The sequence below is a fragment of the Naegleria lovaniensis genome (genome assembly GCF_003324165.1).
Source record: "Naegleria lovaniensis strain ATCC 30569 chromosome Unknown tig035, whole genome shotgun sequence".
Classification (NCBI taxonomy): domain Eukaryota; phylum Heterolobosea; class Eutetramitea; order Acrasida; family Naegleriidae; genus Naegleria; species Naegleria lovaniensis.
The window spans coordinates 29781-43912 of NW_025407858.1; the positions used below are offsets into that span (position 1 = coordinate 29781).

The window sequence follows — 14132 nt, forward strand, 5'->3', positions numbered from 1 at the left end:
CAGGGGTATTTCAGGGTGGGACGAATTTTTCGTTATCAATGTTTCGGAATGATGATGAGCTACAACATAACTGCACCGATATTCATACACCTTGCCGATCCATTGCTGAAGCAATGAATAATCTCCTATTTTTGTTTCGAAAGGGTGTGATTCAACAATTGGCTGGTCGTTTAATTCTCATGAAACCAATCATTTTCTCCTCCACTGAAGGGTAAAGTAATAATGCAACGAATAATTCTTCCACATATAGAGAAGATCAATGTGAAATCAGTAACGAGGATATGCTATTTCATTTGATTTTACAACCATTCAATGATAGAATTGCAATCAATTGTCAACACTCAGCTCTTTTTAAGGATCAAGCTTTCGCTTTGTTGACCTTCGAAAACATTGATGTGAAGAAATCCTATTGGAAAGTGAGCTATTCAACTCTAGACATACAATATATGACTATCAAAAATAGTATTTGGGAGGAAAATATTGTTGAAATAGATGATTTATCCGAACTACCTCAAGTGTGGATTGACATTCAGTACAGCACCCAGAGACGATCAGTATTTACGCTTGCTGCTAAGCCGTCGATATTTATTTCACATTCTTTACTTGAAAAAATAACATTTAATTCACTTAGAAATTCTAATATTTCTATTTCGTGTTCTCAAGTCATAGATTCAAATTTTGGGAATTCAAAAGACTTGCATGAAGTTTGGGATAATGTTGAATTTACAATTGAAGATTCATCTATTTTGAATTCGAATGTAACACTTGCTAGGTTCAGACATGTTACCTTCCACAATGTTTCGTTTCATGAAACTAACATGTTAGCGATAATTTACACCTATGACGTATTGTTTCAAAATGTGATAGCTCGAGAAGGACGTTTCTATTCTCTTTTACAATCTAATGGAAATTTGAACATTTGGGAGAGCGTTTTTGACTCGTTGGATTCAATTGAAAATTTTAAACACTTGTTTGATATTATTTCGACCAGCCCGATAGATATTGACTCATCATTGTTTTCTAACAACAAGGCTCCTGTAATGCATTTATTGGACATTTTAGCAGCAAATATATATTATTCCAATTTTTTAGATAACATTGGGCCATGTCTTGCTGCAGAATGGAACACGTTTTTAGTAGGATCATTCATCCGTATTGAGAGTGTTAACTTTATTAACAATACATGTACTGACTGTGAGGGATCTGCAGCACAACTAAATTTCGATTCCATAGAGATTGTTGAAAGCTATTTTCAAGGTAATCAGGCATTAAATGGAGGAGCACTTCGAATCAACAGTGCAGAATCACAAATTTCCAAATCAGTATTTTTGGACAATATCGCAAGCTACAAGGAGGAGCTATTTATATTCCTGATTTTACTGCTGTAGAGATCATTGACCTTAATGAAAATATTTACAGAAATAACACGGCTTTTTATGCTGGAGGAAGTTGCTATTTTGGAAAGTTTGATCCTTCTATATTGCAAGAATCTCATCTATCATCCATGATGGTGAACAATGAATTTATTAGCAACCAAGGAAAGGCATACGGAAAAGATATTGGATACTCTCTCTATCGTATTTCCTATGAAATGACAATTTATTACAGCATGGAAAATGTCACGACATACATTTCAAACCAAACTTCTTTGCGCTCGCCTCAACTCTACATGTATCCTGGTCAACACATTCCCACTATTGAATTCAAACTTTGGAACAATGGAACTGAAAGAGTATTATTTGTAGCGAGCTCTCCAGTGTTTCAATTGGAAGATCACTCTATTGCATTTATCAGTTATAATAACAGTGCTTCATCCAACACTCGGAATTTCATTGGGTTCAAATCATTTGCTATTTCATTGTATGAATTGGATCGTGATTCCATTCGTGGTAATATTTATCTAACTGCATCGGAAATCATTGAAGTTTGGATCCATATTTTGCCATGTCCTCCAGATACTCGCTTACATATGAATGGTAATCCTGTTGGAACCTACTCATGCATTTCCATTCCATACATACCTTACGCTATTATCATTTCGGTGGCCTCTATTGTTTCTATTCTATTCTTTTCATTGTTTCTAATTGCTGTTTATGGAATTTTTAGAATTTATAGAAACATATTTAGAAGATTGAAACGATTAGAATCAAAAGAAAATGCTGAAAAAAGAATCGAAACTAAATTATTGGAAAAACGTGTTGTATTAATGGAAAATGGTGACACTTCAAATTTGGTTGAACATCCAACAGAGAGAACCTCGTTATTAATTAACAGTACTGTAGAGAGAAAACGCAAGAGTTCATTCTCGTCACAGCAATCATCGTGGATTAGCTCTATTGATGAAATTGAAATTTTAAAAAGACTTGCAGAAGGAGCAAGTGGCACTGTTTATTTAGCAAGCTGGAATGGAACCCAAGTTGCTTTAAAATCTTGGAAAAATACAATGAGTAGTTCTGACCATGAAGTTGCAAATGACCACCATGAGCAAGAGTTTGAAGAAGGATTTGAAAAAGAGGCTGCACTTTTAGGAAGTATTCGTCATCCAAATGTTATTCAATTTTATGGAGTTGTCGTTGCTAATCCCACCAGAAAATACATTGTTGTGGAATATTTGGAAAAGGGAAGCTTAGACAAACTGATTTACAACTCCAAGTTGGGAATTGAAAAATTATCACTACGACAAAAAATTGATATTTTATTGGGAGTAGCGAGAGGAATGAATTATTTACATTCACATGCCATCATTCACAGAGATTTAAAACCAGGAAATATTTTGATAGGTATGTATGAATATGAGTTATCTTGCATTTCTAAAATCATTCGGATTGAATATCAATTTGGACAATTACCTTCAGATAAAAACTACATGGCCAAAATATGTGACTTTGGGTTGAGCAAAACTTGGAATAACTTTTCACAGTCTGCAATAACCACCAATGTTGGAACGTTATTTTACATGGCCAACGAAATGATTTCTGAGGATGTTGCTCTGTATAATCACAAAGTAGATGTATACAGTTTTGCAATTATCATGTGGGAATTGTACTTTGAAGAAAATCCTTATTTAAATTCGCAATCTCAAAATTTGCGAAATTCTTGGAACGGAAGAGAAAATCTGAAACACATTATTCATCTGAAGGGCTTGGTGCAGGTCTAAATGTTTTATTTCAAGTATTGAAAGGTGTGAGACCACTCATTCCTTTAACACGGAAGAGGAAATGAAGGAATGGATTCGAGAATTTATGTTGGATGAAAAGTCCTCTGAAGAGAGCCATCTTTCGAAAATGTGTGAAATGAGTTTGAAATATTTTGAACTCATGCAATCGTGTTGGAATCATGATTTTCACCAAAGACCTGAATTTAGTGAAATATGTACCAAGCTTTCCAATATACTTTCGTTGTGAGTTAAGAGACACGCTTCAAAAGTTTTGTCAACATGTTTGGAATGTCAAATATAACATGAATAAAACCCATGCAAAGATCATGTCATATCCTCGTCACGTATGAGTTGTCGATACCTCTTTCGTAATGCCTTCAAAGTAGCAGTCAACAGCACTTCCTTCGGCAAGATAAAGTCACAGTTCCTGAGAGATTGCAGAGCAGGACGAAATTTACATTGTCCCTCTCCACCATTTAAATCCAAAATATCCAACACTTGAACATGTGTAAGAGCTGACAATACCAATTTACCATGAGAAGGTTGACATAATACATCTCTTCTAAATCTCTTACAAGTTGGTGCTATCATGACAGTGGTGTCTTCTCGAAAGAAGAGAGCATAATATGCTGCACTTCCTGGATCTGAAATATATACATCCACATCTGCAAAATATTTGATTTGTTCAGAAATGCTTGCAAAACTCCCTAAATCGAGAGCTTCAATCCTGAGTTGTTTTCGATGATTCGAATTTGATTGTGAGATTAATTTCTGAACGAGAGGATGTTTCGGCAATTCTTGTTGAAAATAATCTTTCAATTCATCCGCGTTTGAAAGTGCCTGACCGTGACGACCCTTGGTGTCTTTCCTATTGATGGCAATGACAATATCTTTTTCGAGTAAATAGTTAGCAAATTTTTGTTTTTTCAAAAGTTTGGTATATTCTCTATCGAAAGGAAATATTTTCAAATTTCTATATACCAACTCTCGTAATTTCATAAAAAGGCCTTCCTTTCCATAGGGGTTCAGCACCAAATTGCTCAAAGTGTGACCCATATAAATATTTGAAAAGCACGATTGAAGAATCAATAATGGTATTGTCCTATTGATCGAGCTATTTGTCAATGAGTTCGAAACGTCAGGGGATGATAAATCTGAACGACATGGAGCCTTCTCAATTCCCCAAACACCCTCTCTTTTACAAAGTTGTAATACTGAATGATTTGTTAACAACTTTGCTGTTGACAATGAATAATATTCTGCCTTTGCTGGATCATACTTGTAGGCTCCTCTCCAATTATCTCCTCTCAAATCGAAAACGTCATCCAAAAATAAGATGTGATTTTCAAAGGGCAAAGCATCAGAGTGTGTTTGAAAATTTAACATGAGTCCAACAATCATGGCCAAAGATTCCGAGAAAATATGTCCAACATTTCCAGCAGCAAATCTTTGTAAGGCATACACTGGCTTCTCAAAATAGGTAAAATTATTTGAAGTGAAATGGGCAATAACTCAAATTGTTCTTCAACTTGTGACAAGCACGTATCATTTTTCGAGTCACATTGATTTTGTTTTTTCTTGGTTATTCTCACAAAAGCTTTTCCATATTCTTTTCCATACTCGGGTTCAAAAACTAAATCTCCATTCAAATTTTTAATATAGAAATTTCCTCGATCACTTTCTACGGTCGAACCTTGCACATAAACCCATGGTTTTACATTTAATTGTGTTAAATTTCCATGTAACACTCGATCCTGAGATTGAAAGAGTACAAATTCTCCACTCTCTGTTAAACATAAATTTTCAATGTGACACGAAGCCATCATGGTGTCCTCGGGTGTATATTCATATTCGTAACCAAAGGGAATTAAATTTGTTTGTCCAATATAACTGTATCGATTGCATTGATAATTTCCGAAATGAATTTTTCGAAGATGATTGTTGTATCGACGATGACGAGGATCATAGAGAAGGCTTTGCGTTGTATTTCCTTTCCTTATTCGAGTTTTGTAATAAATCATGGAAAAATACAAAAGCAAGATGATGAGAAGGGCGAGTAGAAAGATTCGGAAAGAGTTGTGATACGAAGGAAGTGACAGTCGATTGATGGAACGAAAGGAAGATGACCAAGTGGTTGACTGAAACGGCGATGAAGATCTTTTGAACATTTTTTTCAACTGAGTGTCTGCTGTTGATACACCAAAGCAAAGTTGATACTTGGGAGTATCTCAAAGAATCACAGATTTTGTTACATGTATCATGACTATCGAGTCATTCAATCGGCCACACCCTTATTACAGATAAGCTTTGTTCAGAGTCATTAATTCCCGCCTTTTTTAAACCGTATTTTAAGTTTAAAAAAATGTATTCGATATTCAAACATCAGAAAGAACTGGTGGAGGCAAAAGTTCGAGAGGAACAAGCACGAGTGGTGCTTCGGAATCCATCTCCAAAGAAGACTCCATACGTAACTCCCATCATTTATCACAACATCAGCATCGTGGTTGTGCCTCATCGACCGCTGTGCTACAAGATCATACTCGGGAACAAGCCAATTTAAATTCGCCTACATCAAAATCACCAATAATTATACGAGGGGGTGTATTTAAACAACCTCCTCGACCATCCGTTACAGATTCTCAATCAACCATGCTTAAAAAGTATCGGGATGTTCAGAAAAAATCAAAATTCTCAAATAATCATGAAAGTATTACCAATGACATGCTGCATGCTGCGGACACAGTGGGGAGAGTCATTGAACAATGTGATCCTGATGATGAAAAATACAATATACGGCTCTTGTTAGAGGAGCTCAATCGATTAGATATTTTGAAAAAGAAGCGAAAAAGTTTGGTACCCATGAAGCCAATTTCATACACAAGGAAAGATTCGAAAAATGCTTCGTCACCACCTCGAAGGAGCTCTTCATGTTATTGGGATAAGGAAAATGAGGCATCATGCCTAAACACAAGTTTTCATCCACAACGGCAGCGTCGATGAGGAGACCAGGTTCGGCGCCAAGTTGTCGAATTGGAGGAGGTGCCACCTCAGTAGCAAGTATTCCAGTCTCGGTGTCACGAACAGTGATCAGTTCAAATTCTCAATATTTGGCAAATGTCATTCCCTCGAGATGTATCGATAATTTTGTTGCCAATCGACCATCCCGACCCAGCTCTGCCAAACGACCTTCAAGTGCTACACATGTCAAATACTTGAAAGAGGGTAAAGTACCTCCACATGATTTGATGGAATGCGAGGAAGAATTAGGTATGAAAGAGCAACAATTGAATGATCTCTTGTATAATTTGGTTTGTGAATATCATTACCTTAAAGATCGAGGGAAAGAGGAAACGGAAAAGGAAAAAAAGGAATACATTGCCTTGAAAGTTAGCTTTCAGAGAGTTTACCCACTGATCAAGAAACATTTTCAAACGTACTTTGCTTCGAGAAAGGAATTCAATTGGAGAGATCAACAGGTCATTCAATTAAATAAGGACATTGAGGAAATTGCTTTGGAAGAACAAATAAGAGATCGGGTGGAGCAAGAGCACATGGATTTTCTAACCAAAAAGCTGAAAGTGAATCAAATACGTAAAACATTCAAGGCACAACGACAGCAGAACTTTTTGAAACGAGTGGTGTTAGCGATCCAAGGGCTCTTTCACAGTTGCAGCAGTTGTGCCATGATGACAAACTGGATGATGCTCTCAATGAGGAGGCCGAGGAGTGGGAAAATGCTGAATTGTATGACCCCTTAGATTATGAAAGGCCGTCTGTTGACATTCCTAAAATTGATTTAACCAAAACCAAGAAAAAGCAATTTGCTGATAATGTTTCAGTGGGAGGGTACAGCACTGGCAGTAGAATTTCCACAAATGATCGTAACGCCCATATGAAGTTTTTAAGGCTCATGACACCAGAAGCCTCCAATGGTCTGCGAAATACACCAGACATGCTAACACCAACGCTTTCTCGAGCAAACAGTGCACGTCTAAGTGGAAGGAGATTTTCCATTCAAAAAAAAGCACCAACGCTGGATGAGCTAGACAAGCGCTGTGACAAAGTCGTCGTCACTCAACAGAGTGGAGGGAATCCACTGGATGAAATTGACAATTTTGAAAAACGTTTGAATACTACCCGAAAAAAGGATTTGATGTGGTGATGTAACTCCTGACATCCTTTTTAGAGAATATTAAATTATTGAAATTTTTCCAAAGCTCTGTGATTAGTCTCATGCAAGGGTGACAAAATCGATAATTTCACAAATCCAACCACGACAATCTCGTATAGTATTTCGTAACAAGTCGATTCAAACGCGTTTGCTTCTTGACGTAGAATAACTTTTTCAAAAACCACCGTATCGTAGTAATTTTGTGCATTTCAAAAATAAAAGGTCGCAACAAATGAAACAGGGTGTGATATTGTCCGTCATATTCTTTCAAAAGTTGTTGTGCTGAGAATTGCATCATTTCCATGGTAATATTTCCATCAAAATTTTCATCAGGCTTATTCATTGAGGTGACATGTCTTTGAACTTCTGTGGCAGCAAACTCGAGGGCTTGGTACAGTTGTTGCTCCTTTCTCGCGCGAACTCCTCTGGCTCCAAAACGAATACACGAGCCAGCCAATAAATTTTTCATAAAGTGGCAACAAGTAATATATAAGGAACAATAATCATTATTTCCAGTCCATGAAATTAATTTTCTCTCCATGATATTGAGTAAGGAGAAATTATTTTTGAAAGTATCAATCATTTCATGAAGCTTTACAATTTCCTTCTTTTGTGACCTATCGCTTTGCGAAATCATATAGAGAGCTCTTATACGCTTCTCTGGCGAGTATTGATGTGAGAGTTCGGTGAAGAATTGAAGAAAATTTTGAGGTAATAAATCAATTCCGTCCCAACGAGTGAGCACTAGAACTTTTCCTAGTCGTGGCTTGACTGCTGTTGTGGAATATGATTGCTGTATCTTACTGATGCGAGCTGATTGCTCATTTTGTGTATCTTCGAATTTTGTTGAATAAATCAATACGAAATCTTCGGTTGCAGCATTGTGAGCGGTTGCTTCATCGGTATCTGGAGTAGCCTGTTGTTGAGTATTTGTTGCTCTTCCAATAATATTATTGGTATTCATGGTTTCTTTGTAAATCGAAGACGTTTTCTTTTCAACATGACGATCTAGATGTCTCACACAAAATTCCAATTTTCTCCAAAATATTGCCTCCAACTCGTACGGAATACTTTGAATCATTTTTCTGAGTCTACGTGAACTAGATTTTAAATGATAGGCTAATTGCATTTGACAGAGAGTTTGTAATTTGTTCATCATTAATTTTTGTTTTCGCTCTTCAAGCCTTTGCACAATTCGTAAATAGAGCCATCTCATCAATAATTCATGTTTTTTCTTTTTAATGAAAATTTGTTGTGTAATGTCATCATGATGACTCACTGATGGTATTTTGAAATCTTGGAGAGTGGTCTTTTCATGATGATCCGTGAATTTATATTCCGAATGTATGTCATCGTTATCATGTTGATTAAAATTTAAATAACGTTGTACAATTAAATAATCGAGGAATTTTCGTCTATTTTCTTGTCGAATGGTAGAACGATGTTTCGGTTGTTGTGAATTCATGATGATGATGAGTGAGCATGATCAGTTTGTTGTCATTTTTTTTCGAATAGAGAAAAGTTAAAACAGTCCATAAGTAGAATTTCATTGTAGAAATAACACGAAACTTCATCAATTGTTTTCATTGTGTGGCATTTTGGTCTTCAAGATGAAATACGCTCATAAACTTATCTAGAAGACCTCTTCTCTTCGGAAAAAAAAAAATGACCTTCAAAAAAGCTTGTGAATTGATTTGGGATGAAGACATTGAGAGCCTTCGGAAAATGAAAAAATTTTCATCCTTCATCAATACCACAGACGATGAAGGTTATACATTATTATGTCTAGCTTGTGAGAGTGGTTTGCTTGAAGTTGCGAAATTTTTATTGTCTGTAACAGGAATTGATGTCAATAAAAGCACAACAGTAAGTGGTTATCATCATCAACAAAGGAAGAAATATTGCAAAGTATTTACAGAGAGTAAGTGGTCGTACAATTTTACCTCACGCGTTTACAAAGATGAACAGGCCAAGGTAAGTGATTCTATACGATGAACATTCCGACAGAGGAAACACCGAAAAAGTCACCTCTTCAAATTGCTTGTGAAGAAGAATATATTGAAATTGTGAAATTATTGTTGCAACACTCGAATATTCGGATAGATGATGGAGCAAAACAAGCGGCAATTAAGAGTGGAATCGGTGATTTGGAACAGCTGCAAGTAACAACTCGTTTGCAACAACAGTGCTTATTTCTGCAAAGAGATGTCATTATTTCTCTCAACAAGCCCTCTGGCATGAATGAAAATGATCAGTTATTTGGGACTTCCATCATTGTATTCAAGCCTCTCCTCTCAAAATTACTTCCGTCTTTTCACAATCAAGTTATTGAAAACAAGAAATTTATAGAGTCATTGAATGAAAAAGAAGTTACAATTTTGCAATCCATTATTGATTTTGTGATTTTTGGATCTTCTAATTTGACAGTGAATAATGAAGAAACTAGTTTGATTGTTCTCGCATTGCTGAGTCAAGTGAAAGGAGATCTTGTTGATTTGAAAACGAAGAGTCTTGATTATATTATCGATGCCATTCATTTCGAAAATATTTTAGATATTTTGGATGCCCTTAATTTGCATCTGAAAAGAGAGGAACAGATATTTGGTCGTGAGACTTCCTTTCGAGATCAGTCAGTATTACAACAACTAAAAGACTATTGTTTAAACTATATTGGAGCCAATTCAGATAAACCTGGATTTGAGAAGTACATTGAAAATGATGAGAACAATAGGTGCACGTTTGAACTTGTGAAATCATTTTTTAAGAGAAAGGTTGTAAAAAGAGTGAGCATACATGAACTTCCAAACAACATTTCTCAAACTCCCTTGTATGATTTATATCAAGAGAAGACGGACATGGACGCAGAGATACAACTCTCAAATGGAAAGAGTGTGAAATGCCACAAAACAATTTTAAGCTCTAAAGTTCCTTATTTTCGAACTCTATTTTCTGGAAACTGGAACAATACTCTGGATGTATACGGTGAAGAGTTGGAATATATTATTCAATATTGTTACGGATTTGTTTCCAAGGTTCCAGACCATCTAATGATTCCTCTCATGAAGAAAGCTCACGAATATGAATTGGAAGAATTATTGAAAGTTTTGCAATCCGCCTTTACGATTTACATGGATAATTTCTTTGAAACAGCACAAAGTTTAGAAGATTATTTGGATGATCCAACATTTAATCAAGTTAAAACAAAATTGGTCGATTTTGGAATTCGTAACAAGAAATGTCTATTCACTAAAGTCAATGCTGATCTGCTAAGAAGGCTTCCCAAATTGGATACTGAAATTTTATTAGCGTTAGCTAACAACTAATTGGCCCTCATAGCGCCCTTAACTAAATGTAACTAAATGCATCACAACGAGGAACGTTGTATACATTTTCTAATCTCCATCTTTTCCAACGGTTGAGATAAGAACTGTTTCTGCACAAAAATTACACAACACAATCAATGGAACAAGAGTTGAACTTGCAAGGCATTATTAGCTTGTACGTTCCTTTTCAATGTTCTTGTTGAAACCTTATGAGGAGTCAGGAGAATCTTTCGATATGACAAAATGAACGCCTGCATTGTACAGGACACAAAGAATTAAAGAAAATGGTTTGTGGTGTCCCAGTTTCACAATAGAACCATACAACTTGCTGACCCTTCCTGTTTGGGATTTCACGAAAAAAACGTCAAAACGTCAACCAAACATATTGAGAACATCAAACGTAGCAAAAAGCAACGACGAAATGCTCTCTCTTTGTGGTGCATTGACACGATTATTGCTTTATGATTTTGTTATTCCGAGCATTCCAGAGCTCACAATTTTCATGAAGGAACAAGACGATAGCACGAATGAATTATTTGCAAAATTGCGATCAAAGATGTCAATAAGAACGCGAGCTCGAAAACCATTTTCCATGAAATTTGAATGGACACATACATTCGGAAGGGAATATGAAGAATCGTTTGAACCATTATGTAACAGCCCACATGACGTCACAATTTCGTACAACCACTCTTATATTTTAATAAGCCATCTTGACAATCATCGGATACAAGTTTTTGATTTACATTCCAAGCTCTTACTGACATGGTTTGGTATGGAATTTCCATTGGGATTGTGCATTGAGGAGAATTATGATGGTTCCAATCATGACGCTGTCATTTGTGCAAGTGGGAATTATGGTCAAAGAAAGATACGTAAATTTGACATGAAATGGGTCGATGAGATGGTGATGGATGGTTCATACACAGTATCCACATATATTAGTAATCCTAGTAGTCAACAACCAACACCACAGCCAACAACTCCTTCAATGTTGCCGGTAGCAACAACTTCATCTAATGTCATGATTCAAGAATTGACACCTCACATTTGGATGTCCTCTTGTTACTTTAGTGATCCTCAAGGAATTGCCATGAGGGGAAAGCAAATATTTGTATGCGATGCTGATGCTGAATGCATCAAAATATTACATGCGGATACTGGAAATTTAGTGGAAATGATTACACTGGAAAATGGACCATATGATTTAGATTTCACACCTGATGGAAAATATTTGCTTGTTTGTGAAACTGGATATAGTGCGAATAGAATTGTCATGTTGACATTACAGCATGATCATACTCCTGCAGACGATAATTTTTCAATGAGGAACGTCAAAAGTGTTGACGAAAAATGGAAAATGGTAAAATCATTCGGTAAGAGAGGATTAGCATCTGGAGAGTTTTCTTGGTGTCGTTCCTTAGTGATTGATCCAGTATCGAAACATGTCATTGTGAGTGATTGCCTCAATAACAATGTTCAAATTTTCACATTTGAAGGAAAATATGTGCAATCGTTCGGAGATAGAGGTATTTTTCAATTCAACCATCCCTATGGTATTTGCTTGAATCAAGTGAGTAGTGAGCTACTAGTATGTGATTTTCGCAATCAAAGAGTTGCCGTGTTTAAGTGAAGCTCGCTTAATGGTGGAGTCAAAGTAACAACGCATGCATCATTGTCGCAAGTGCAACAGCTCATCATTCTATTACTGTCGAGGCACAGCTCACATATGAATATGGAGACACTTCCCACAAGGCTACATAGTTTTCAAAATCAACAGAGATTTGAGAGCTGAGTGATGCAGTTTTTTGACTCTCACTGGTTTCATCTTCGTCATCACTACTTTCATAGAGAGAATACTTTGTTGGGTATGTTCGCTCTCCCGTACAGCATGCAATATATGGTAAATAAGGATGGAAATTAGTACCGTTCATCATGGTTATTGGAAGAGCGTCACTTTCGAATTGAGCAATTTCCTTTCCTTGTGCCTCTAAATCGAATATCTTAATTTTACCATCACTTGTTCCGGCTATTGCCAATTGAGTCAAGGCATCGAGATCAAAATTAATTTTCTGATTGGTGTCTGCATTTCTTGAAAATTCAAAATACTTGACTGGCTCAAATAAATTTCTCAAGTCCCAACAAACAATTCTTTGATCTTTTCGCGAAGATTGAAATAAATAATTTCCGTTTGATGAAAATTGAAGATGATTCACACCAGATCCATATTCGCATTGAATAATGTGTTGAACGACATTGTCGTGTTGATCATAAATACCAATGGTATTGTTGTAACATCCTGTTGCATACATGGACTCATTTACTGGGCTAAATGCAAAACAAGAGATGATACCGTCTGACCAAATCGTTTGGCACGTTTCTTTGTCTTTCCTCGAATGATATTCTTTTCAACAGCATGAATCTCAGTGTAGCTCGTAGAACTGCCAGCTTGTGCATCGAATACACAAATTCTCTGGTTGAGTCCACAATAAATTCTTCAAGAGCAAAGATGGTTGTTAGTTCATACAGTATTTTCAATAATATCAAATTGGTAGCGATGACGACAGTATGAATAACGAGGAAATAAGGAACATCATGTTAAAATTGCACAACACAAAACCACTTACTTGCTGCCTTTTGACAAAATTCCATTATATGAAACAGAAATAATATTGTCAACATCTCCCATGTGGTCCTTCACAAGAAAGCTATTAAGAAGAGAGCCGTTGAAAGCATCCCACATGTGAACAGGTTGCTTGGTACTCGCTGTTAAAAAATTGCAATTAGTTCCCAACGAAGAATTCATACATGGATGCCAACAAAAATCATTGATGCACCCTCCTTCTCTCACAGTCAAGCATGGTTTCCAAGATTCATCCAATTCAATTGTTGTTGAAGAGGTACCTTCTTGAACATTTGATGTTGACGATGAAGACTCGCTCTTTGTGGCATCCATATTCTCACTTTTTAAATTCATGTTAATGTTTGAAATGAACTGTTGTGGTCTGTCGTTTTCGTGTTGGCCAACATTACAATCTCTACATTTTCACACACTTACAACTCAAACAATCGAATTCTGTTATCATTACTGTTCGTCAATAAACACAGACCATCCGGAGACCATCTCACTCCCTTGGTGTAGATTGGAATTTGTCGAGTTTCATTGGTAAATCCAAATTCACCTCTCTCACTTTTCAATACCATTCGTGCACGTATTCCTCCTTCAGCAAAATTATATTTCACTACATGAATCATTTGAGTGATGGTTTCCGATGATGATGGTAACGTTGAGGAGTCTAAATAACTTGCTGGTGTTGTTGAATCCAAATCATCATCGACCATATTCATCATGGCATTAACGACCTCTCCTCCCTCTTGTACTTCCGATGTTTTATTTTCCATCTGTTCTACTTGTTCAGTATTATCATCTTCACCTTTAGGGAGATCGTTATTGCTTGGAGTTAAGCTGAGCATTTTTTTG

General features: G+C 36.2%; 8 protein-coding genes across 8 annotated transcripts; 5 read left to right on the forward strand and 3 right to left on the reverse strand.

Annotated features, from left to right (window-relative positions):
• Positions 1-281: 281 nt before the first annotated feature.
• On the forward strand, positions 282-1388 carry C9374_008806 (uncharacterized protein; the record flags this gene model as incomplete). Its single annotated transcript, XM_044698923.1, has 1 exon — positions 282-1388. One exon carries the CDS (start codon positions 282-284, stop codon positions 1386-1388), a length of 1107 nt encoding a protein of 368 aa, XP_044544983.1.
• Positions 1389-1507: 119 nt separating this feature from the next.
• C9374_008807 (uncharacterized protein) lies at positions 1508-3157 on the forward strand (the record flags this gene model as incomplete). Its single annotated transcript, XM_044698924.1, has 2 exons — positions 1508-2780; positions 2856-3157. The coding sequence occupies 2 exons, from the start codon at positions 1508-1510 to the stop codon at positions 3155-3157; spliced, it is 1575 nt and encodes a 524-aa protein (XP_044544984.1).
• Positions 3158-3481: 324 nt separating this feature from the next.
• Positions 3482-5325, reverse strand: C9374_008808 (uncharacterized protein; the record flags this gene model as incomplete). The annotated part of the gene is made up of 2 exons (XM_044698925.1): positions 3482-4620; positions 4719-5325. 2 exons carry the CDS (start codon positions 5323-5325, stop codon positions 3482-3484), a joined length of 1746 nt encoding a protein of 581 aa, XP_044544985.1.
• A 789-nt stretch (positions 5326-6114) lies between these two features.
• C9374_008809 (uncharacterized protein) lies at positions 6115-7319 on the forward strand (the record flags this gene model as incomplete). The annotated part of the gene is made up of 2 exons (XM_044698926.1): positions 6115-6735; positions 6825-7319. 2 exons carry the CDS (start codon positions 6115-6117, stop codon positions 7317-7319), a joined length of 1116 nt encoding a protein of 371 aa, XP_044544986.1.
• A 97-nt stretch (positions 7320-7416) lies between these two features.
• Positions 7417-8793, reverse strand: C9374_008810 (uncharacterized protein; the record flags this gene model as incomplete). Its single annotated transcript, XM_044698928.1, has 1 exon — positions 7417-8793. One exon carries the CDS (start codon positions 8791-8793, stop codon positions 7417-7419), a length of 1377 nt encoding a protein of 458 aa, XP_044544987.1.
• A 200-nt stretch (positions 8794-8993) lies between these two features.
• C9374_008811 (uncharacterized protein) lies at positions 8994-10651 on the forward strand (the record flags this gene model as incomplete). The annotated part of the gene is made up of 2 exons (XM_044698929.1): positions 8994-9302; positions 9353-10651. 2 exons carry the CDS (start codon positions 8994-8996, stop codon positions 10649-10651), a joined length of 1608 nt encoding a protein of 535 aa, XP_044544988.1.
• A 421-nt stretch (positions 10652-11072) lies between these two features.
• Positions 11073-12284, forward strand: C9374_008812 (uncharacterized protein; the record flags this gene model as incomplete). The annotated part of the gene is made up of 1 exon (XM_044698930.1): positions 11073-12284. One exon carries the CDS (start codon positions 11073-11075, stop codon positions 12282-12284), a length of 1212 nt encoding a protein of 403 aa, XP_044544989.1.
• A 64-nt stretch (positions 12285-12348) lies between these two features.
• C9374_008813 (uncharacterized protein) lies at positions 12349-14125 on the reverse strand (the record flags this gene model as incomplete). The annotated part of the gene is made up of 4 exons (XM_044698931.1): positions 12349-12974; positions 13028-13146; positions 13279-13656; positions 13710-14125. The coding sequence occupies 4 exons, from the start codon at positions 14123-14125 to the stop codon at positions 12349-12351; spliced, it is 1539 nt and encodes a 512-aa protein (XP_044544990.1).
• Between the last annotated feature and the right edge of the window lie 7 nt (positions 14126-14132).